The 25,250-nt window shown below is 42.8% G+C and overlaps 1 protein-coding gene across 3 annotated transcripts; it reads right to left on the bottom strand.

Moving 5' to 3' along the window:
• Positions 1-365: 365 nt before the first annotated feature.
• On the bottom strand, positions 366-12,219 carry TRAPPC3 (trafficking protein particle complex subunit 3). 3 transcript variants are annotated; one of them, XM_028738937.2, is made up of 5 exons: positions 12,021-12,219; positions 5,696-5,793; positions 5,177-5,276; positions 4,061-4,243; positions 366-2,631 (listed from the first exon to the last, which is right to left on the bottom strand). In XM_028738937.2, the coding sequence occupies exons 1-5, from the start codon at positions 12,063-12,065 to the stop codon at positions 2,512-2,514; spliced, it is 546 nt and encodes a 181-aa protein (XP_028594770.1). In that variant the 5' UTR covers positions 12,066-12,219; the 3' UTR covers positions 366-2,511. The 3 variants fall into 3 exon arrangements, with proteins under 3 accessions (XP_028594770.1, XP_077788075.1, XP_028594771.1); XM_077931949.1 differs by lacking the exon at positions 12,021-12,219 and adding an exon at positions 6,428-6,454; XM_028738938.2 differs by lacking the exon at positions 12,021-12,219 and having other exon boundaries at positions 5,177-5,311.
• Positions 12,220-25,250: the final 13,031 nt, after the last annotated feature.

Below are 25,250 nucleotides of genomic sequence, written 5' to 3'. Positions count from 1 at the left end.
CAGTAACTTCTTGGGATACCAATGAAAACTTTGTTAAGGGATAAACTAATGTGAATCTGACACTTTTCTAAAATTACTCTGTCCCCTAAATGCCACAGGAAGAAAGCCAATATGGCCGAGTGGTTAGAATGTCTGGCTAGGGCTGGGGAGACACAGGTTCAAATCTCTCAACCTTGAAGCCCACCCAGTTGGCTTTGGACTTGTCCCCAACTCCCTCAGACCAAACAAACACCCAGAGTTTTTATAAGATTAGAATAGGAGCAGACAGGAGCAGAACAGCTCACAGGATGGGCAGGACAAACGTGATAAAGTAAAGAATGAGTCTGCTGCCATGCTCCACAATCCAATGGCAGGACAGCTAAGAAGATAGTTAACGGTTTATTTAACATAACACCTTTAAAATGTTGCTTTCAAAAGCTTTACAAATGGAACACATGTGAATGACCCCTTATACAACAAAAATGTTTTAATTATATACATCTTATACCCATTCACCCAACAGCTATCACTCAGTGCAGCTCTGTTTTTAAACAAGGTTCAAAGTATCGCCGAAGGAACAGTGTCAAAATGCTTCCTCCAACTGTAGGAATGAATTTTTCAGAAATAGGTATATTGAATTTTCATTGAAATAGACACAAAATTTTAACACTAGGTGGACCAACATTTCATAGATATTTATCACAGGCTTTCAAAGGCAGGCTTTCCCTTTACCAGCCCAACAAATGTAGCAAAAGTTAGTCCAAGGTAGAACAGGAGTTCCTCTCCCCTCTCAGAGGCAGCTTTGGGGAGTGGGGTAGAGAAAGACACTAAAAAGGACTAGGCAAATATCATCAACATAAATCATCAGGCCATTGACAAAGGCCTCACAGTCCTGGAGATGCAGTACTTCAAGTTCCATTCTCGCATGTGTTGGTAAAGCAACTTTGTTCCATGCCACCATCCCCAAGATTGAGTCACTGTCTAGTTACAGCTGATCCTGCAGTGTTTTAAGATGCTGTCCAACCAGTGAGTACACAAATTGTAAAATCCACTGTCCGCATACCTCCATTCAATTTCTCTTAATATTTTGCACTCAGAACTCCTTATACTGCAGACTGTAAATGTCAGTTTGTGCCAAATACATTATGTAATTCCAAATAACAGGTATTACTAATGGGTACATTGTGCCTCTTCAAGAATGACAGAAGTTTCTATTTTTAACCTAGAACATCTCTAGAAGATACTCAAACCAATGACGACTTCTGCATTTTAGTGAAGACATGGCAGTTATCCTGCCTGGTGGAAATTTTAGACCTTCATGGCATACACAGATAGGACAGCCAAACATCGCCACTGGCTTAAAACTTGGGCCACATATTTAGTACCTATATGCTTTCTGGCATTCATTTTCCCTATAAAACAATCCTAGAGTATTCTCCCTTGCAAGGATCCATTGCACACAGACCTTAGCATATTGATCTACACATGCAAGATGGGCTATCCGTCTTGACAAACATTCTTTCAAAAAGAATGTATGCTTGACCTTCCACCACTGACCTGGCATATGAACCAGTTGCAACACCTCAGAACCCCTGCCTGACTGGATCTTTCAGAATACAAGCTTGCATTTTACTACCCTTTAGTAAATTATATAAAACAAACTACTGGAAGGAAGGAACCTTCAGATTATTATAGTTTAGAAGCTCTTTCTACATTACTTAAATATACAGACCTGTTCTTGGTGGGTTGCAACTTTTGCCTAGCCAGTTATGTACAAGACCAGGAAGACTGAGGAGATACTCAATGCATCCAGACTATACAGATTCTGTCCTGCTAACACAGAAAGCTGTTACGAAGTATCCTTCAAGGTCTGAAATGAACCAAAAAGGATTGTGACTATCCCTCCATCTTCTTCTCTGGTGATGGGGAGAGGGAAGATGCTCACTGAGACTGTGTTCATACTAAGTCCCTACCAACAGTGTTTAAATGGAGATTGCTCTTGTTTTGTGATAGATGTTATTTAAACTGGCCAGTTTTTCATTATCTGCAAAACTAAGACATTGTGTTCCACCTGGAACCCCAAACTTCAAAAAATGGCTGTCTGCTTTCTGTAGACAAACAAGAGTTCTGTCCCCTATCCCTAACAAGCAGGAAAGAGGAGGTGCGATGTTGATGCTCTTCACATGCTGCAAGACAATCTGCAGCTGGGGTCTAATTCTGGCACCAAGGTTCTAGGAGACACAGTTGTGATGTACTGTATATTTGCACAGAGCTAAACATGGAAACTAGAAATGGGTGTCTATGTTTCTGATGAGTATGAAAAGTGTCCTATGAGCCCTACAAGGGCCTGTAATACAAATCTGTGGAATTAAAGCAGAAGAATTCAAACAGTTGCTTCCTAAGAAAATAAAGGAGAACATCATCTTAATTAACCAGTCAGAGCATCTGAAAGCACAGAGGGCACTATATTCCCATAAATCCCAGGTAGAGCTGGCTTATCCTCTCAGTTCAGTATGGAGGATGCTCTGGGACTCACTCCTCTCCAACAGGAAGATTATCTTCAATCCGTCTGATAAATTTCATCCTTATTTCAGTGACTCCATCTCCTTTTAATGTGTCCTGGACAAATTTGACATCCACGGCCATCTGAACCTGTGACATGGGAGAGAAAAATCAAAATACTTTTGAGATACTTATCTAGCACAGTTCCCCAAATTGCTTGGCCTCTTTCCATCTTGTTGCAAGGACAGAGATTAAGAAACTCTACCCCATTATTCTACCAAAAGATTATCCCCACCCTTTACTAAACTCACCTAAGATTTACAGCAGCAAAAAACCCCACCTCTCTAGCCCAGAAGGCTCTTACATTCCCCAGTTAACCAATTCTAGCCAATGTTCTGTTAACAAAGATCGCAAAGTACAGGCAAACTCCCACACCCCATAGAACTGATGTATTAGACTCTTAATCATAGGGCTGTCAGCTGGAGCGCAGTGTTGGGCAAAAAAGATGCCTGCATTGTAAGGAGTTGGGCCAGATGACCCTCATGGTCTCTTCCAACAATATAACTTTTTGATTCTATATACAGTGGTACCTTGGGTTACAGACGCTTCAGGTTACAGACTCCACTAACCCAGAAATAGTACCTTGGGTTAAGAACTTTGCTTCAGGATGAGAACAGAAATCGCACGGTGGCGGTGTGGCAGCAGCGGGAGGCCCCATTAGCTAAAGTGGTACCTCAGGTTAAGAACAGTTTCACGTTAAGAATGGACCTCCAGAACAAATTAAGTTCTTAACCCAAGGTACCACTGTGCCATCCTGACCACCCTCTCTTCTGCTTCCAGGCAACTGGAATTTAGTATACACAACTCCATTAATTTAACTCGGAAAACTCTGAATTTGCAGACCAATGGCTACATGTATTCTACATGTCTACAAGAACAGAATATCTTGTTTATTTCATTTATATCCAACCTCAAAGTGGCATTCATAAAATATTCTTTGTATGAATGAATGAACTGATTTATTTCAGTCACTGACCACAGTGACTACTATTTGTATAATTATATTTTCTTATACACACACAATTTATATTCCATGCATTGTCACAGCACCCTGGTGCAGGTTGCAATCAATAAATGTCAGTTATAAGTTAAAAACACAATACACAATCCTTCACTCTCACCCTAACTGCTATTATATGGCAGTTCAATAGTTTGAGAATCAAAGTTTTTGTTAAAATAAAAGGATAAAGCTGCAAGGATTGCCAGGAAGAACCCAAACATATAACGCTTAATAAAACATTCTGAAACTAGGACAGCACTGGAATATATTTTGATTTATCAGGCGACGCTGGCATGTGAGTGGCCTTGAACAGCCCTCTATTCCTTCTCATTTGATTATCCTCCCTGGTCTATGACACTCGTGATTCTCTCCCCCTTATTGTTCCCCAATAGGTGAATAAATATAGTTGTAAATCTGAATCTGGACTCTAATGAGATACAGAAACCAGGCCCCCGCACCAATTTTCTATGCATTCCATCACTGAGAAAGTATGTCTAATTAGTATCCCCCTTTCCTCACCATTTCCAGGGCTCCTCGCAGCACACCACACAATAGGTTAGAGTAAATGAGAGATGAATGGTTGTCAGGAAGCTCCACAAAGTCCACCAGGGGGTTGTTTTCCAGGATAAGGGAGAATTCATCACCTGCTGGACTCCAGTTTGTGATGCTTGGGGTGATACCCAAGTACATTTTAAATGCCACCTGCCAAACAAGACAAGCACAATGGACTAGGCTTACACAGCACAATGTTTAGCATGAAACTCTTTTACGGGTAACTAAAGATCTGGTCAGGGATGCGGGTGGCGCTGTGGGTAAAAGCCTCAGCGCCTAGGGCTTGCCGATCGAAAGGTCGGCGGTTTGAATCCCCGTGGCGGGGTGCGCTCCCATTGCTCGGTCCCAGCGCCTGCCAACCTAGCAGTTCGAAAGCACCCCCGGGTGCAAGTAGATAAATAGGGACCGCTTACTGGTGGGAAGGTAAACGGCGTTTCCGTGTGCTGCGCTCGCCAGATGCAGCTTGTCACGCTGGCCACGTGACCCGGAAGTGTCTTAAGTGAGATGGGCACACAACCCCAGAGTCTGTCAAGACTGGCCCGTACGGGTAGGGGTACCTTTACCTTAAAGATCTGGTCAAAGAACCAGAAGCAATTCTGTTACGTAACATACCTGATGCAAACCTCTTTCTACACATTAGACCAGGCTTCCCCAACCTTGCGCCCTCCAGATGTTTGGGACTATAATTCCATTCAGACCCAGCCAACATGGCTGTGCCAGCTGTGGCTAATGGAACGTATAGTTCAAAATATCTGAAGGGCACCAGATTGGGGAAGGCTGCATTAGACAGTTAATGAAAATTTGAACAGAAGCAGTAAAAAGCATTTGCCCATGCCAGATCCAATATATCCTCTCCTAGAAAACAGTGTGGTCCAGCAACATTTGATCCTAGATTGTGTTTTTAGACAGATATAAGAAAGGAGGCATATGTTGCTGCCATTAAAAGGTTCAGCATGATGCCATTGTGAAACATGTTATGTGGCAGGAAAATTGTGTCTTTAGACATCTATATCCCCACAATTGAAATCTTATAATAGGCTAGTATATTGGAAACAGAGGAGAATAATCAAAGACAGGCATCACCTTAGCTATTACATCTGCAGTTTCTCGGAAGTCATGGCATCTCCCGACATTGGATCGGGCCAGGAAATCTTCAACGAGTCGAACGCCTATGTTGTAGCCCCTGTCAAGGCAGCCAAAGAGCAGCATGCTATAAAACTGACAGTGTAAGAGAGTCCAACTTGAGTCTAACATTATAGGGATAGAAAGTAGAAGGGAGAAAGTCTGTTCCCTTCCTTTTCTTCAAAAATTCCAGTGAATTCAGAAAAATAAGATTCATTCTGCCTAGAGATGTAAAAATTCTGGAAATTTTGAAACCATGCAAAAAACCCTGCCCTCCTCCCCGGGCTTTTTTGGGGAAACAATTATCCAGGGTGAAACAGGAAAGAATGTCTCTCCCCGCCTCTGAATTTTCCCAGCTTTTTTCTGGGCCTTCACATCTCTAATTTTGCCAAGTGGATGTCCCACAGAAAGAGATCATCCAGTACCCCTAGCTACTGATATTTTGTAAAGATTCCACTCTGCCTCCACTGGTTTACTTACATTTTGTCAAGCTGCTTGTTGACATCTTCATCATTCTCATAGTCCTTGCACAGCTGAGTGACCAAAGCGCCGTAAGTCAGAGTGAAGAGCTCCGAACTCTAGACAAATTCAAAATGCATTTAATTTAGACCAAGATAGGACAATCTACAAATGTTTAAGGACAGCCACAAAGAACAGTTGGGATTGGCATGGAGAAATGAAATGGGCAAGGAAGCTTCAGCCTCATAGGAACACACTAAGCACTGAATTCTGCTGGTGTCTCCAGCTTCAAATTTAAAACACATTTGTCTTGGGGGTGGGGCCTACTAATGTGGTCAGAAGTTTGACAATCTTCAGCTGCTCATCAAAAACAGCTATTCCATCTTCAGCACTTGTAACGTAACATTCTGCTTAAGAGCTCAAAGAAACAACAAAGCCTGCTTGGTGTTAGGATGGATGTGGAGTAGAGATGTGCACAGCATCAACAAAACAAAAAGAAGAACAAACTATATAATGTCTCCCTCACATTTCCCCAAGCATGAAGTAAGTAAAATATACAACCAAATTAAATCCTTTGATTATCAGAATTGTAGTTACACAAATACCTTCCTGTTAAAAACTGAAACCTGTCAGGATTGAAAGGTCTGTGAAGTAAGTGTCAGCTATATAAAGTATGGTCTGCTTTAGGTTTTATTAAGGTTTCATTTTATACAGCAAAATGTCTAGTCTCAGATTAAGAAACCTATCACCTACCATGAGATGCATAGATGCGGAAGGTGAAATGAATGGCAAATACCAATACTACAGAATGAAAGCAGCAGGCAAGCAGAAAGGGAGAAAAAAAGAGACAATGTCAGAGTTTAGTGAGACAACACAGATCACACCACGTTCTCACAAGCTCAACACAAAGTCAAAGTGCAGAAGAAAGAGTCAAGTCAAATTTGGAATTAAGGTACGTTAAATGTTATTTAGGATTAAAACATGCTATTTCTATCTAGCAGCAACTGATGAAGCCAGCCGTCAAGACATCTCTCAGAAGGCTAAGAGATGCTGGTTTTGCTTGGTTTTAAAAAGGCAGAAAAGGCCAACTGTCTTACAACCCCAGATTCATCTTTGAAATAAGAAGGGTCTGTTTTAGAGAGTAACAGGACTTAAAAAGTGAAAATCAGAAGACTCAGCCAGTTCATGTATGGGGAAGGAACTTAACAAGCAAAAAAGAGAATTAACAGGTTAGTAAACGCATTGGCAAGGCAGTTGAACAGAACAGTTTATGAAGAATGCCTGGATGCTACCAATCCAAGGTATTGTCATTAAATTATATAAAGTTTGAGCATTTCCTAGAGTTGTGGAGTTGGAAGGAACTCCAAGGGTCATACAGTCCAATCTCCTTCAATGCACCTATCACTAGGTAGTAAAAAGAAGAAATTTAAGTTGGTGCACATATAAGTTCACCATTTTGGATCAATTGTTCAATAATCATCTTACAAAAAAACAAAGACATGAATGAAAAACAACTTTTTATGGTCCAAGCCGGGTGGATAAAAATCAATGGTTTAAAAATAAATAAATTAAAAATGGATTTTTTAAGATTTAAATCGGATTTTTAAAATAAAATTCTTTTGGAGGAAAAATATATCTAAATATATTTTTCTATTTAATTTACATTATAGTCCAAAGACTATTCATCAGGAAATAAGGATTTGTTTTTCATGTATGCTAAAACTCAGTCTAAGTTTTGTTTGTTTTAAAAAATGTTTAACCACATCAGTTAACAAACATATGCTATAATGTTATTGTTCTACTTAAATAAATTGTTTAAATTGTTATTAAGGAAATGATTATTTTTCTCCTTCCAATAAAGTACAGCAGAAAAGTTGTCCAATTATAAACAGTTAAATTATTAAACCTCACAATAATTTCATAATTATCTGTCTATGTATTTCTAATAGTATAACCAAATCAGTAATTTTTGATATAACTGTAAAAACTACTCTGAAAATTTATTATTCAAAAAATGACACCTTCATCTGGTTGTAAATATTAAGCTTATACCAGCAAGATTGAAACACTCTGTAAAAAAAATGATTTAAATCAAGTCTTACTGACTAGTGATTTAAATCGATTTGATATAAATCAAATCCACTCTTGTTCCAAATATGCAAAAACCTCTTCCAACAGCATTATTAAAAGACTACCTGATAAAAACAGACCGCCTAAGTTGTGAAGCTGGTTGGCCACTGCAATTAACTGGAAAACATAGTAAAAAGTTGCAGTTTACACATGCTTCAATGGCACATGTTTTAATCCTGTCAAGTGTCATAATCTCATTACTGTTGTGGAGGAAAAGCAGCACTTAGGCCCTTAAGTACACCTAAGGCAGTGATGGCCAAACTTGGCCCTCCAGATGTTTTTGGGACTACAATTCCCATCATCCCTGACCACTGGTCCTCTAAGCTAGGGATGATGGGAGTTGTAGTCCCAAAAACAGCTGGAGGGCCAAGTATGGCTATCACTGACCTAAGGTCAAGAGAGGAGTTAATAAAATAAGCATTGCACTTTAAGCACCAAAGGACAGCAATGGCCACAAATGAAATGTATTAGCATTAAGCTATATTAGCATTAAGCAAATTAAAATAGCTTCTGTATGTGTTTGCCAACTATTCACAACTCTACTGGATAATTTTAAAGGGCCACAATCCTGCTACAGTTTTAGAATAGTGGATATTCACAGGGTTAGAGCCCGATGAAAAGGAAAAAAAGACCAAATAAATCCAGCAGTGATTCCCCCCCACCCCGAACATTCTTTGGAGATTTGTCACAGTATCATAATTTGAGGTTTTGTAGCAATATCCCCATTTTTGTTGAACTACTATCACAGAACCAGGTTAGAAACAGACATAAGAATGAAACATGAGAAAGGCACCAAGACCAACACACACACACACAAAATAGCCTGAATTAAAACATTTAGCACATAACACAACATATTTCTATATAATCTAAAGCAGCATTCACCAACATGGCATGCTCTAAATGTTTTAGAATGGAACTCTCATCAGCCCCAGTCAGCATGGCTTATTAACATGAAGCACTATCTCACTACAGCTTAAAAATCAGGTGACAATCAGCATGATTGCCCATTCACATAATTTTCAGAGACCTTGCATAAACGTAAGGGCCACTTTACACAATGTAGATAAAGCATCCTTTATTTCCATCAGGGCTGACAGTAAGGGCTCGTCCACACTTCCGCTTGCCCCGTTCCTTAGAAAGCACAGATCCGAGCATTTTTTCTGCTTGTCCCATACTTTATAGCCATGGGTTTGAGTGCCTTTGCCTTTGCCCTGCCACGTTCACATGGAAAAACCTGTTAGCGATAAATCGAAGCAAACATCAATCCAGAGAACACTCTATTGATGTTTGCTCCGAATCAGTGGTAAACAGCAGGTTGCGCTGGGGGGAACCATTGAAGCAAATGGAAGTGTGGGTGTGCCCTAAGTGTTTTGAAGTATGTTTTTAAGAAGACCAAATTTAGCTCTTCAACAGAGGGATCCTAAAACTGAAGACTAGGAGACTTCACTTTTGGGGATTACGTGCTCTCCAGCAACTAGGTAATGCTACCTATTTCAGATTCTACTGACTCCTTATCTAGTACAACCCCCTAAAATTAATTTAATGGACCTGCACATAAAGCAAAGCACAATACAAACACAAACAATTTAATATCCCAAGTGCCTGACAAACCAACTCTTTCTCCAAAGAATCCATTACATCTTGTTGGCCAAAATGGAGAACAACTTATGCCACATGGAAAAGCTCCACTGCACAGCACTATGAAGATGTTCACTGCCACAGAGTAGGATCCAAAATGAGCTCTAATTTATACTTAACCAGTTCTAGTTCAAGGCTTCCTACACCATGTTCTAGAGGCCTATTCAACTCCCATTTCTTTGCTCCCATCTACCTAGTGAACCATGGTCTGCAGCTGAGGGCACTTAAGAGCAGTTGTGTCACCTGCCCAAGTAATCTTGAAATTCCAAAGAGCAACCAAGATGTTGGCAGGAGCACTAGCCATGCTTGGTGGAACCTGCCCAAGGGCATTTAAGAATGTATCATGACCCATCAACCTCTAGGGGTGGACCATTTAAACAGCCTCTCCCATCTATAGAGAGAAAAGCACCACCATAGTAAGCCTAAAGCTCTGGCCGAAGTGGTGTAAGACAAGACGGTTAAAGGAAAGCCCCCCACTATCTTCCTGCCCAGATGAAAGCACCAGATCCAAAGATCTCCAACATGAGAATCAGGTGGATTATATGCTGGGACAGCTCAAGAACTGTCATGGCAGTCATGAAGTCCAGAGTCACTGCCTTGGCCTGTGTTTCAGGGTCCTCCAGCACCACCATCTAAGGGGACTTCAACATCTAGTCTCAGCCCACTTCTGTCAGCTCAGATAGGGAGATGGTTAGTCAGTGGGATGGATGGTAAGCACCAAAAGAATCTCTGATCTGTCTCAATTGTGCAAACATTCAAATCCACTGCCAGAAGACTGCCTATGAAATGATGCGGCCTTCAGACTGAAAAAGTGCCCATGACCTACCCATCTTCACAAGAAGTCTAGTAGAGAGAGATGGAATTCTTAGAAATCACTGCAACCCTCCTCCATTAACCCTAAGTGGCTGCTACATCAAAAATCCAGGTGGACAAAGCTAAGAAATTTCAGCTCCACCAAGCTCATCTACCCACATCTCATTAATACAGATCAGTAACGCAGGGATTCTTGTCCATAGTTAAATGAAGGATAGTTTATGCTTTCTCTTCATAACCATTATCTCAGTAATTCTTTCAACAATCCTATAGGTAGGTCAGTATTATCTACACACTCTCCATATTTTTATGTTGTGAACTGCTCTGTAATCTCCAGGTGAAGGGCAGTATATGAATGAAGAAGAATACAGTTGGGGAAGTCAAGAAATAGTGGTTTAGGATTAAGGCATAGACAGCCAAAATTAGTAAACTCTAAACTCCATTATCATGGAAATCCTTACACCAACCCTATCAGGTAGGTCAGTAGGATCATTTACCCTATAGTACTGATGGGAAGATTAAAAAGCACTATTTGTCTATGACCAGCTCAGTAATCCATGACTGAGGTGAAATTTGAACAGGGGGTTTCTCAGTTCACAGGGTTTGGCACAGCCCCATAGACCTAATACTTTACTGCCCTGGAAGATTAAGGACAGACAAAAAGAACACAGCCCATAGTTAAACTATAGAATTCACTCCCACAAGAGGCAGTGATGGCCACCAGTTTGGATAGCTTCAGAAGACAATTATGGAGGATAAGGCTATCAACAGCTACTAGCCACTTTTGTATGCTATTTGTATGGCGTGATAATGTACTTTCAAAATGAGGGTGTTAAGGAAAAAAAGCAATCTCCAACTAGTGCATATCCCCAGATGCTTGCGCATTTATTAAGAAACCACTACACTGCCCTTGACCTAAAAAATGTCACAGAGGCATTTACAACAAAATAAGGCGATATAAAACACAGTATAATATTTAAAATATTAATAATGAAAATTACATAATTATCAACTTAATTTTAAAGCAATTTAATCCATTAGCTCCGAAAAGCCTGATAAAAATGAGGCTTTTTTTTTTTAACCTGGTGTCTGAATGACATCTAAATGACCAAATTTTGCAGAGGTGATGGGAGGCACAATCAGGTTGCTGCCACTGCCAGGAAGCTGAGGGCCACCAAGAGACTGTGTACTCTCTGGCCTCCCAGACAGAAGAACATGATGGGAAGTGGGGAGACCAGCCTGGCTCCATCCACGGGAGGCAAAGCTGCAGCTACTCCAACCCTGACTTTCCTCTTCCCTGTTCATACAGGGATGTCATTTTTGCATGGTGGTGTTTAAATCGTGAGCCTACAAGCAGGGCCTTCTCCCTCACAATTCAATCTATGCCTACAATTCAAATTGCAGGTGTTATTATAAGGAAATAATAATAATAATAATAATAATAATAATAATAATAATAATAATAGCAGCAGCAGCTGCCTGTCTTGGGGTAACTGAAGCGAGCAAACCCGCTCTTTCGGGATAGTTTTATTCGGACTTTATCCTCTTTCGTGCCTTCAACAGAGGTAAGCTAATAAGAGGAGGAATGAAGGAACAAACATGGCCCTATTCAGGGTGGGAGGAAAACGCACAAGGTAGAAGTTAAGCCTCTCCGCTAAGCCTCCTAGCTGTCCATGGCGGAGGCGTCTCCCTCCCGCCCCTCAGGGCTCCCTTCCTCCTCAGGACCTGCCGCCGCCCCCTCGACTCCCCCCACCGCCATTACCATTTTCTTGCTTTCCGCGCCCCCGCGGCTGCCCTGCCGCGCCATTCTGCCTCCTCCGCTGTCGTCGGTCTCCTCAGCCCGGCGGTTTGCGAAAAACGGGCCGCGGCGATCGGTACGACAATCCTCAGAGGGGGAAGGAAACCGCCCGGCCTTGACTTTTAAGTCGACGCCGCTCCTCCCACCCTGGGAACAGAACTACTACCCCCAAGGTGCACCGCGCGGACGCCCTGTTCCCGTTTCTCTCGCGCGGCATGCCGGGAAGCTAGAGGCTTCGCGCAAAACTACAGTACACTGTATTTAGACGGTTGCGTTTGGCAAAGGGCGGTTTGATTCCCTACCCAGCATGCTTTGGAGAAGGCCCGGGAGACGACGCTGTACTACAGCTCCCAGCATGCTCCTGTAGCCGCTTTGCAAAATGCCATAGAGCCGTGCTCGGTTACCAATGTGAAGCTGAGCAGTAGAAAAACGGGACGCGTAGAGCGGCTCCACATTTCGCAGACGTAAGAAAAGATGTAGAGTAAACCATGTTATTTTCTCGACGGGTCATTTGCGGGTTAAATGGGAGAATCAGTGTTTTTGTTCCTGGGGGCAGAACAAAGGTCATAGTCATAGACATCAATAGAGAAAGACAAGATTTTAGCTTCCCTGTGCTCGGACAGCAGAGTATCCACCTAGAAACTAAAATAAGAAGGAAATAATTTTCACTGCAAAAATGTGATTTTGGAATAGTTGTTGGAGTTTTTTTAGGAATATATTTTTTTTAAATTTTAAATCCTAAAATACTACTATTATTGGTAACACCATCACAACATGGTGATGATTTCGCCACTCTTAGAAATGACTTCACTGATACAATGTTGCTACTAACCTGTGACTTAAATATTAAATAAATATGAGTGGGTGGGGACTTAAAGCACTGAGAAGGAAGTGTCCTGCTTATGTTGATTCCCATGACAAATAAAATACTTAATGCATTCAAGACCAACAACAACCATGAAACAAGGACAGTTTGCTGCCCTTTTCATAACACCCAACACCAGGTGACGACCTTGTTCTGTCTTAATGTGGAGGTGGGAAACCTGTGGCCCTCCAGATATGTCTGGACCACAATTTCCTTTACCCCTTGCCATAGTGCATTGCCTTGTTTGTTTAGTCGTGTCCGACTCTTTGTGACCCCATGGACCAGAGCACGCCAGGCACTCCTGTCTTCCACTGCCTCCCGCAGTTTGGTCAAACTCATGCTGGTAGTTTCGAGAATACTGTCCAACCATCTCGTCCTCTATTGTCCCCTTCTCCTAGTGCCCTCAATCTTATCAGCATCAGGGTCTTTCCCAGGGAGTCTTCTCTTCTCATGAGGTGGCCAAAGTATTGGAGCCTCAGCTTCAGGATCTGTCCTTCCAGTGAGCACTCAGGGCTGATTTCCTTAAGAATGGATAGGTTTGTTCTTCTTGCAGTCCATGGGACTCTCAAGAGTCTCCTCCAGCACCATAATTCAAAAGCATCAATTATTTGGCGATCAGCCTTCTTTATGGTCCGACTCTCACTTCCATACATCATTACCGGGGAAAATAGCTTTAACTATACAGACCTTTGTTGGCAAGGTGATGTCTTTGCTTTTTAAGATGCTGTCTAGGTTTGTCATTGCCCTTCTCCCAAGAAGCAGGCATCTTTTAATTTCGTGACTGCTGTCACCATCTGCAGTGATTATGGAGCCCAAGAAAGTAAAATCTCTCACTGCCTCCATTTCTTCCCCTTCTATTTGCCAGGAGGTGATGGGCCCAGTCTTAGTTTTTTTGATGTTGAGCTTCAGATCATATTTTGCGCTCTCTTCTTTCACCCTCATTAAAAGGTTCTTTAAATCCTCCTCAATTTCTGCCATTAAGGTTGTGTCATCTGCATATCTGAGGTTGTTGATATTTCTTCCGGCAATCTTAATTCCAGCTTCGGATTCATCCAGTCCAGCCTTTCGCATGATGAATTCTGCATATAAGTTAAATAAGCAGGGAGACAATATACAGCCTTGTCATACTCCTTTCCCAATTTTGAACTAATCAGTTTTTCCATATCCAGTTCTAACTGTAGCTTCTTGTCTCACATAGAGATTTCTCAGGAGACAGATGAGGTGATCAGGCACTCCCATTTATTTAAGAACTTTGCTGTGGTTGACACAGTCAAATGCTTTTGCATAGTCAATGAAGCAGAAGTAGATGTTTTTCTGGAACTCTCTAGCTTTCTCCATAATCCAGCGCATGTTTTCAATTTGGTCTCTGGTTCCTCTGCCCCTTCGAAATCCAGCTTGCACTTCTGGAAGTTCTCGGTCTACATACTGCTTAAGCCTGCCTTGTAGAATTTTAAGCATAACCTTGCTAGCGTGTGAAATGAGTGCAATTGTGCGGTAGTTGGAGCATTCTTTGGCACTGCCCTTCTTTGGGATTGGGATTGTAGTGAAGTTGGGAAATCTTGGTGTGTCGGGTGCTGGTTCACATGGGAGTGAGGCATTGTGGAAGAGATAAAACTGTGGCTTACTGGGGAATGGGTGTTTGGTCTCTTTAAATGTAAAGCTCCCTGTCTCTAGAGGTGTGAGTCAATTACATCTTGACTCTAGGCAGGATGAGATGTTATCTGATTTGTACACCCGGGTACTTTGCCTGGGGGTGTTTGACCAGTGCAAGGACTCTTGACTAATCTCTGTGTTTTGAACTATTGTTGCTGTGTGAGTATGGTTTTACTTAATTATATTTTACAATGTTTTTATTTTTTTGTCTGTAACCTAAGAAATGTGCAACTTTTTGAGTGGCTTTTTCAATAAACTTGGAAAGGACTTTTTGACTTTGTGCCTTTGCTCAAAGCTAAACTGGTGCTTACCTTTTGGACACCTACCTGTTGAATTTCTGTCTGTGTGACGGTAAAGTTACTCAGGGCTGGGCAAACCTGGTAAATATCGAGGGGGGGGGTTTCTCCTTCTTGAACCCCATTCGAGGGTGGTCCAGGAAAGGAGGTGGTGGCAGCTCTACCGTTTGGCTTGTGATTTGAACACCTAGCATTCTCTCCCCCTTCCTGGCCAAGTCCTGCCAGTGTCTGGGGGGAGTGGATAGCCCTGCTTACTACAGGGATGTAGACTGATCTTCTCCGATCCTCTGGCCACTGCTGAGTTTTCCAAACTTGCTAGCATATTGAATGTAGCACCTTAACAGCATCATCTTTGAAAATTTTTAATAGTTCAGCTGGAATATCATCACTTCCACTGGCCTTGTTATTAGCAGTGCTTTCTAAGGCCCATTTGACTTCACTCTCCAGGATGTCTGGCTCAAGGTCAGCAACCACACTACCTGGGGTGTGCGAGACATCCATATCTTTCTGGTATAATTCCTCTGTGTATTCTTGCCAACTCTTCTTGATGTCTTCTGTTTCTGTTAGGTCCTTACTCCAGTGTAAACAAGAAATGTGGATCCTATTGCCCTTGCTTACTTTTCCATCTGTATGATGAGATCATATGGCTTCAATTCCCAACATGGCTCACAAAGTTAAGTCTCAGTCTGATCTAACTTCAGTCCAGAGGTGGGAGCTGTTTTCTGTGAAATCTGCCTTGGAGGGAACACAGTCCTAAAGAAAGCAGGCCTATATTAAATATACTAAGGACATTGTAACAACATTTTTTGTTATAGGATCTTCTTTTTTCTGGGTAATCTTGGACCACTAAAAGCCATAATGCATTTCTTTTCTAAATGGCACATTTGTTTGTTATCCCCCCCCCCTTAAATTTATTTATTTTTAAAATAGTTAAGAAAAATACTGTGGGGTTTTTAAGGGCCAAGAAGAAGCAGAATGTTTGTAGTGTATGATACAATATGTGGTGTGACATCGGTGCAGCTCTGCCAACTAATAATGGAAGTTGAGGAGGAGGAGAGGCAAATCACATTGACTGTTTGTTTAATTTAACCCTAAGTGAAACTGATATCATTGAAACATACTATTTCACAGTACATAATTTACTTTATGAATTTTGCTGCCTCTGGATGTCATGATTGGCTTAGGTAGTTTTAAAAGTGGATTAGATGAATAAATAGAGAATAGATCTACCAGTGTCTACTACTGTAGTCATAAGGTCTCTGTAAAATAACAGTTGCTGGGGAGCAGGAGTAAGCTATTGCCTTCATGCTCTGCTTCTGGGCTTTCCTGGGCTATATGATTGGCTACTGTAAGAAATAGGATGTTATGGTCATGGTTTGCATGCAAATGATCCCAGGTTCAATCCTTGACATCTCCTGTCTGAAACTCTGGAAACCACTGCCAGTCAGTATAGTACTGAGCTAGATGCAGCGCCAGCCATACCATTAGACAAACTGAATTAGCCGCCTCAGACAGCTTCTTTTGGATGTCATAATAGGGGCAGCAAATTGTCAGTTGTTTAATTTCTTATTATTGTAGTTGTACTCCCAAGGAGGGTGATAGGCACTTGTGGGGAGCTCTGCCTCAGGTGCCAAAATTACTTGACTGGCCTCAGATGTTATGCACCATGAGCTGGAGGGGGAGGCATGGAGAACCATTTGCCGCTCGGCCTCAGGCAGCAAAATGTATTGGGTCTGTCCTGACTAGATGAATTTGTGGGCCAAATTAGTGTAAGGCAGCTTCCTGTACTCCTGCCTATTAAACAGGAGCAGAGTCTCCTTTCTCGTGAAAGGTGTATCTGTGCCAGTGGGGCTTATTTGGGAGGAGCAAAGGATTTTGTAGTGACAGAGAAAAGAACAGAATTCCTTAAACCCAAGTGATACCTCTTTTTTACACTCTCGTACTTTCCCAAGTGGTTGATACTCCTGGGCGATATTCAACTGTGTGCTTTTCTTAAGAGGAGAAACTTATTTCTTAATATTTAGTGCTGAGTCAAAAAAATAAATCCCATGATTTTCCCCATCCCCAACCATTCTCCATCACAATGGACAGTCTTTATTGAGCATTTTTTTCTGATTTAAGTTATATAACGTTCATTCAAAATTCATTCTGATTTGATTGTGTGATGGTTAATCATCCCAGTTAATTGTTCATCTCACACTTTCAGTTCTTCCTCATCACTTTTCTAATTGCAACATTCCTTTAAAAGGGGGCAGGACGGGATTTATTGCACTAGAGCACTGTAATCCACTTTAATTATACTAACCCAAATCCATCCTGCAAAAGATGGACAGTCTGAAGGCAACCCTAGAGAGGGGCCTGCTTTGCATAATCACGAGCAAATTTATGACACCTCCTTGCTGCTTTCAAGGAAAGCTATCACAAGCATTTGATGGGTGACATTTGCCATAGTCTTCTGTGACAGCTGTTTGGCATGACAGGGGCACAACTGTCTCCTATAGATAGGAAAGGCAGAGCTGCCTCTATTAATAAAGTGTGGTGGTGTGAGGTTGCAAATTCATCCCATGGCTTTGATAACCTCAGAGCAAGGCCTCGCACCCGAGGACGCATGTTTCAGAGCAGAGAAAGGAGATGGGTGCCAGAGGGGCAGAAGGCTGTGTGTTTACTTCATACCACAGCCGTCCAAAATCCGCATCCAAAACCAGTTTAATTTTGTGAGCCGGTGTGGTGTAGTGGTTAGTGAGTTGGACTAGGGCCTAGGTAGACCAGGGTTCAAATCCCAACTCAGCCATCTAAATGATTCAATCACACTCATCTCCAAATGTGACTAGGAGAGAACAATGACTGCAGTTCTGGAGAGCTGCTGCCACCAGATTGGTAGATCTGCGGAGCTAGATGGACCAATACAGAGCTGCCATTTTGTACAGGGCAGCTTCATGGCAAGAGGGAAACTGGTTTGGCTCCTTCCCTTTCCTGGTGTTAGCTCAGTTGCTCTTATGCCTGTTTTCCCTCTGCTTTCCTTTCCATTTTCCTTTTGTATCATGCCTACTAGATTGTGAGCCTGCAGATAGGAACCATCTTATCTTTTAAAATTGTAGATGATGAGGATAGTGATTAGAGGAGTTGTTGTTCATAAGACCGTTCAAGTCCAAAGTTGGGTAATTACCCAACTATCCCACTGCCTTTCTGGGTGACAGAAAAGCTGAACAGAAAAACTATCTTGCCAGTCCCCTGGATGAGGGGCCCACCCCAAACGGCACTTCATAGCTGCGCTTTAAGCTGCAGTTGGTGCTTATACTGAACGGATACTCTTGACTCCCAAATGTTTAACTTGGGGGATTTCTGTTTATCACTGGATTTAACCCAGGATACTTTAGGGCTTTGCAAATCAACAATGGCTCACCTTTTTCTCTTGTGCAGCCAAGGAATGTTCCCTGGTCTTTGAAGAGTGGCAGAAGGCTGCAATACCACCATTAATATAGCCAAGGGGCCTTGCTGTTACATGGGGGGGGGGGAAATGTTTCTCTGTAATTTATGGGGCTTTTAAAATAGGTGGGGTCCTTTTTGTGCTTGACGAAAACAGCATAAGGAAGAAGGAATGCCAAATCAATGCATACCCTCCCCTTCCCCTCCAAAATAATGAGTGGGATTGAAAACATAATGAGAATTTCCAGAGATGGGGGTGATGGGTGAGTTCCTCCTCTCAGTCAGTTTCCTCTGGGGAAGGGAGAGCTGAAGGGGATAATGGCATAAATGGGGGTGAACACTACAGAGAAAACACAGATGCAACTTGGTTTTTGCTGATGCTGCAAATAGCATTTAAATATATCTATGTATATCAGATTAGTTTGGTTGGGAATGGATTTTGGATTGGTTTTGTTAGTGTAGTTACATTATCCACACATCACAGCAGCAAGCAAGACTTTGAGCCACTCTGGTCGCGTTTCTGTGGTATTTTTAATTGTCAGTCCAATACAGAGAACTGTCAAACAGGCAAAGAAGTACAGTGGTACCTTGGTTTAAGAACAGCTTAGTTTATGAACAACTTGGATTAAGAATGCTGCAAACCCGGAAGTAGGTGTTTTGGTTTGTGAACTTTGCCTTGGAATAAGAACATGTTTCGCTTTCTGTTGAGTGTGTTCCATTTGTAAATTGAGTCCCCCACTGCTATGAAAAAGTACGCCTTGGTTTAAGAACGCTTTGGTTTAAGAACGGACTTCCGGAACGGATTAAGTTCATAAACCAAGGTACCACTGTACTTTCTTTCCTACGCTTGCCCTTTGCTGCTATGCTCAGAAGCTGTGAGGTTTAGGAGTTTAAAATATAAATTGCTATTCTCACAAAAAACTATAAAATGATACATTTTTAAATGACCATCACCACAGGTGATGGGTGAACTCTCCTTTGCTCAAGCAAAGATGGTCTTGGCTTTGTTCTCTCCCAGCTCGTAATGATAGCGCACGAGTGCTGATGGTGGTCCACACAAACCTTGTTGCGTTGTCCCCTGGGAATTATTGATCTGAGCACCAACGATGGAAGAAAAATTCAGCTGCCTCCCCTCTCAAAACATATATGGGAGCAGCAGAGGCTTTTAGATGTGGATGAGTGGCAGCAACTGAGAGAAGTAATAAAGAGAATTGACTTATTGTAAACATTACTGAATGTGTCCGTTTCAGCCTCTCTGTGTGGCCCTTTTGACTCTCCTCTGGACATACCGTACCTATCACCCGCCCTGCTTCACACCGTCCTTTATTGCTTTTACCTGGCTGGAAGGTGTCCTTGAACTCTGATGAAGACTTGCTTGGTGAATGGAGGGCAAAGAGGGGTGTGTATAAAAAGTAGCCTAATGTACAAAGGTAACTTTTATGTTATGTACTGAAGTTCTCATCCTGGGCTGGCCAGCAGGGGGATACTGTAGATAGTTCAGGTCCACATATGCAAATAAGGGATTGAAAGTGACGTTCAGTGATTGGATAGTTACAGAAAATGGTTACTGTTGCGTTCTAGTGGAGCTCTATATAAGCAGCCTGGCTAAACCCTTCAGTTCAGTTCTGTTCTGGCCTCTGAATAAATAAGAACTGTTTGAAGAATCGCTGTGTCGTCTGATATGTTCACCCACAACTTAACACCCATAACTTAACACTTTACATCCATTGCTGGGAATCAGGAGTGGGGGGCCTGTTTGGCCACTATGAGAACAAGATGCTGAACTAGATGGGCCACTGGCAGCAGGGCTCTCCTTACATTTTTCTTGAAAAAAATTAAAATGAATAAGCTGATGAACATACCACACACAAATGATAATGCAGTGCTAATTCATATACATATGGCAGGCAGCCCACCTTGAAGTGTAGAGGAGGGAGAAGAGTGATGGCTGAGTCAGTAACTGGTTTCCACACCTGACATTTCTGCACTGCAGCTGGGCTCACCCCACAGCTGAATGGCGTGCCCTGACCCCTCTCTTTTTTGCTCCAGCTGCCTCCATTCCTTTGCTTGTTCTCCCCTATGCAGCCATTTGGAACTTTAGCTGGAAACTATCAGCCTGATGGATGGCTCTTGGGGCTTTTGTTTTCCTTTTTACGCAGGTGGAAGCCTTTCTTTCTCACCTACAGAAAATGCTGACAGTAAAACTGCAGTTTCCATTGTGGGTGAGGAACAGGCCAAAGCACGTTGACTCTAGTTCCTTTTGGCCAAGCTCAGGCTCCAAGGGTCTCGTCAAGTTATGGATATGCCAGAAGTCCTGGCTTCTCATCTAAGCAGCTGCGGGGGGCAATGGGGGAGGCAGCTAGATCCCCCCCAGCAGACTTCTGGAGTTTTCCATGCGCTACGTGTTGGCCATCCATTACTTCATAGCCATTCCTGCTGTCTGGCACAGAGAAAAAGCAGATGGCAAGGAACTGTGGCACTGTCAGATCCGATCAGACCCAGCTGGTGTTTTTAGCCAGAGTTGGGAGGGGGGGAGTGGATGTGATCTGGATTACATCCCAACCTGCAATGACCGTATCTGCTTTGCGTGCAGAAGGTCTCAAGTTCAAACCCTGACATCTCCAGGTAGGGCTGTGAAGGGAGCACTGCCTGAAACCCAGGAGAACTACTGCCAGTCAGTGTAGACAATGCCTGTCTCTCTTTCTGCATCCATTTTGTGTTATGCCACTCCATGGCAGCCATTTTGGGACTGGTGTCATGGCACTTTCTCAAAATTCCGAATGTGCCCACTGGCCTAGGAAAGCTGGTGACCCCTGCTGAACAGTCTAACATACTATTTCCATATCTTCCAGCTCTGAGCCTTGAACCTGCCTGGATCACTGCTAGATGCAAGGGTCATGACAAAAATAGCCTCCCATTGGCTTCATTGGGGGCAGGGTGAGGAAGTTAGTCCATGGGCCAGGGGCAGATCCCCCCCTGAACCACATCTAGCCCATGGGCTGGAAGTTCCCCATCCCGGCTCTTACCATTATACTCGGACTCCAATGTTTGGCTGGCAGCAGCTTCCTTCAGCTCCACACCCGTGTAGAAGTGAAGCCAGAACAACAATTGCTTGAGATTGTGATCACAGCGACTGTTGTAAAAACCAAGCAGTCATTCCAGAGATGTATCCAAATTCAATCCTGTATTTCAGCCAAAATCTATTCATCATAACCAGGGTCACTTTCCAAACTGAGAGTGGAAGCCTGAATGTATAGAAATTATATGTTTAATGTACATGACATAATCCCCCAAGTTGGCAATCAGTTTCAGTTTCCAGAAAAGACTTGGATATTATCCTGCTTGAGCATGAAAGATTATCCTCAAGTCAGTGTTCTTCTGGACCGTGGATTGGCATCTGTGGTGTGCTGGAGTTTGTTAGAGATGATAGTACAAAGTCTTCCAGCAGGAGAGTCTGACCTGGTGAGAAAAAAGACTTTGTTTACCCCTTGGAGGCAGAGAGATGGGGGAGGGGGGCTCCAAAAGCCCTTTTAATCATGCATTCATCATTATTTGCATTCATGTTGGTATTGGAGCGGCTACTCATGATTCCACTTTCAGGACACTTTGGTGGAATCCACACACGTATAAAAACCATTCTGAAAATGCTTTTTTAAAGAGTGTTTTAAAAAAATACATTGAATTTTCCATAAGGCTCACCATTGCCATCTAGTGTCACATTGTATATTGCACTTAAATGTTTTATTTGCAGCTGTATAGCTGAGTCCTTTGTACCTGCAAAAGTGTGGTGGACATACTCCTTTGTTTCCAATCAACGCATCACCTGCAAATTCCTGCTGAAATCCTGTACCTTTTTACACAATAAATGTTCTGGCTTATTTCTGAACCTGCTTTTGTTGCGCTACAGGGTAATTCTTGGGCCTGGAGGCGGCTTCTAGACCAAGCATCTGTTCTGTGGCAGATTCTTTTCCAAATGTTCACAGACTGTACGTTCAGCCCGGATAAGGAGCCTTGCAATTTAAAATGCTCTAGAGCTGGACAGAAATATTACTCCCGATGACCTCTAAATCAGAGTGATTAGGCTAGCCAAAATATTTGTGTTTCAGGGATATTAATGAGCATAGCCACACACACAAACATCTCGCAAAATTTAAAATATGCAAGGGGCCAGTGACCCGGATGAACTATTTTGCAAGATATTTCTCAGGAGGAGGGGGAATAAAGGGCAGAATGGGCTGTTTAAAACAAGACTCTTGACCACTTAAAGGAATACTAGCTTATTAGCTGTATACCCTTGAATTGACTATCTAATCATCTCCATTTTACATAAATTTTATACTCCCAAAGGCTCAGCAAAAATACTTTTTTTAATATATTGAAGGAAATGTGCCAACGTACAACATTTTCAAACTCTGCAACTAGAAAGGAGGGGACATTACAGAGGTATATAAAATTATGCATAGTATGAAGAAAGTAGATACAGAAATTTATTTCTCTCTCATAAATACTAGAACTCTGAGATAACTAATAAGGCTAAATGTTGGAAGATTCAGGACAGATAACAGCATCTTCAGGACTTCTCACAGCATGTAGTTAAACTATGGAATTTGCTCCCACAATACATAGTGATAGCCACCACCTTGGATGGCTTTGAAAGATTAGAAAAAGTCACAGAGGATAAAACTATCAATGGCTGCTGGCCATGATTGCTATGTTGTGCCTCCACTGTTGGAGGCAGTATTCCTCAGACTGCCAGTTGTTGTAAAATCACAAGAGGGGACAGTGCTTTTGTACTTGTGTCAAGCTTATGGTTTTCCCAAAGGCATCTGGTTGGCAACTGTGTGAACAGGGAGGCTGGACTAGATGGATCTCTGAGGTTCTTTATATTAAACAGAAGAAAATGCCATTTTAAAGTCTGTTTTCAAAGATGGACTTCAGTTTCATTTAATATCCCAAACTTTCGGGGGCCTACAACATTTCCCAGACTTTGGCCCAAGATGAAGTGACATATAGACAGGATGTCCAAAGTGGGGGGGGGGGGGCGGGGAGGGAAAAAAGACAGAAAGAGGCAAATTGAATATGTACAGCACTTTGTAAGAAACAAATTCACCTGGGCAGAGAGCCAAGTTAGAAAATATTGTTGCACGCCACCCCAGTCTCTGAGTGGTACAAGATTCCAGGGGTTCCAAGCACTTACCCAAGGTTCAGTTTCTGTGGAATGAGGGATGCCAGAGACTGTGGTGTCTTTATGCTATATGGTTTATTTACGCATACAGTGGACGCTCGGGTTGTGAATGTGATCCATGCAGGATGCACGTTCGCAACCCACAGCGGCGCACCTGCACATGCGCGGGTTGCGATTCAGCGCTTCTGCGCATGTGCAAAGTACGATTTAGCGCTTCTGTGCATGCGTGACCACCAAAACCCAGAAGTAACCCGTTCCGGTACTTCCGGGTTTCGGCGGTCCGTAACCCGAAAAAATTGAACCTGAAGCATCTGTAACCCAAGGTATGACTGTATATGCAACCTGAACCTACGTTGGAGGGGCTCACAGCATTAACACCCTAAGAGGGTCCTGATTCTCTTATAGCCACAGCCTTGGATTCGAATAGAAATCAGACATGTCTCTCCCTCTCAGCCTTCTGCCTGCAGCCTGCTTCTAACTTCTAGTCCTCTCACACCCCTCAACTCTGGCTTTTGTCCTTCTAACTACTAGCCACTTGAGGGAGGGGAGCCCACCCATTTTCCCTCTGGCACACAGCTACTTCCTTCATTACCTTAATCACCTGTACCTAGGGGCCATTACCAAGAAGATTGCCTGGCTATCCCAACAATTGAATCCTTTTTGGATCCAGGAATTAGAAGGGATTCGGGAGGGATGCGGGTGGCGGGAGGGACGCGGGTGGCGCTGTAGGTTAAACCACAGAGTCTAGGACCTGCCCATCAGAAGGTTGGCAGTTTGAATCCCCGTGACGGGGTGAGCTCTCGTTGCTCGGTCCCTGCTCCTGCCAACCTAGCAGTTTGAAAGCACGTCAAAGTGCAAGTAGATAAATAGATACCGCTCCAGCGGGAGGGTAAACGGCATTTCTGTGCGCTGCTCTGGTTCGCCAGAAGCAGCTTAGTCATGCTGGCCACATGACCTGGAAGCTGTATGCCAGCTCCCTTGGCCAATAAAGCGAGATGAGTGCCGCAACCCCAGAGTCGGTCACGACTGGACCTAATGGTCAGGGGTCCCTTTACCTTTACAGGCATGCTGCCTAACCCCCCACCCCCAAACTCACAACAACGTAGAGCTGGGAATCAAATCCGCCTTCCCCCACTTTGAAATCACATCATGCCAAATTCCTTCTTCTTATGCCAGGAGGCCCCCAACATAGCTGGAACTCTGAAGCAGGAAGTGCTGGGACTTTGTTATTAGATGGAAGATGACTAGATAAAACACTGAACTCCTCTAAGAGGCTCCTACAGCCACAGTTAATGACTTATTTTCCCCCCACCCGACTCCACATTTCTCCTGTCAGCAATTCTATGTGAAACTGCACCATGTTAGCAATTCTCATCCCAAAAAACACTAGGGGTGTGCACAGGCCCCAGGCTTCACCTTTTAAAAAAATTCTATATGTTTACTCTTTGCTCTGTAGTTTGGGTTCTGAGCTATTGTGTCAAAATGAAACCCCGTGTTCCCTCTTCACTCTTTATGCGGTTCTAAAAACTCTTATAACGTTTTTCCCCATTTGGCAGAAACAGATGAAATTTGCCAACACAATAACTCCTCCAGAGTGGATTAAGGCTGCCAAATTGCAGACAAATAAGCTCAGAGACTTTTGTGAGGGGAATTAAAGTGATTTACTTTACTCCATGGTCCATATTAGGTCAATGCTTTTATTAGGCCAAGTAAAACACCAAAATTGATGTTAGTTTCACATTTTTGAGGGGAGCAGGGTTTGTTTGTTG

This window comes from Podarcis muralis, chromosome 7 (assembly GCF_964188315.1).
Source record: "Podarcis muralis chromosome 7, rPodMur119.hap1.1, whole genome shotgun sequence".
Lineage (NCBI taxonomy): Eukaryota > Metazoa > Chordata > Lepidosauria > Squamata > Lacertidae > Podarcis > Podarcis muralis.
The sequence above is the reverse complement of the archived record's forward strand: the minus strand, read 5'-3'. Positions and strand labels throughout refer to the sequence as shown.

Excerpts from the sequence above, each read along its gene's own strand:
- TRAPPC3 (XM_028738937.2), bottom strand. The coding sequence starts at position 12,065 with ATGGCGCGGCAGGGCAGCCGCGGGGGCGCGGAAAGCAAGAAAATG. Across the intron at positions 5,277-5,695 it reads AACAAGCAGCTTGACAAAAT|GGGCTACAACATAGGCGTTC; the intron begins GTAAGTAAACCA and ends CTGCCTTGACAG. Across the intron at positions 2,632-4,060 it reads TGCGAGGAGCCCTGGAAATG|GTTCAGATGGCCGTGGATGT; the intron begins GTGAGGAAAGGG and ends CCCATGTCACAG.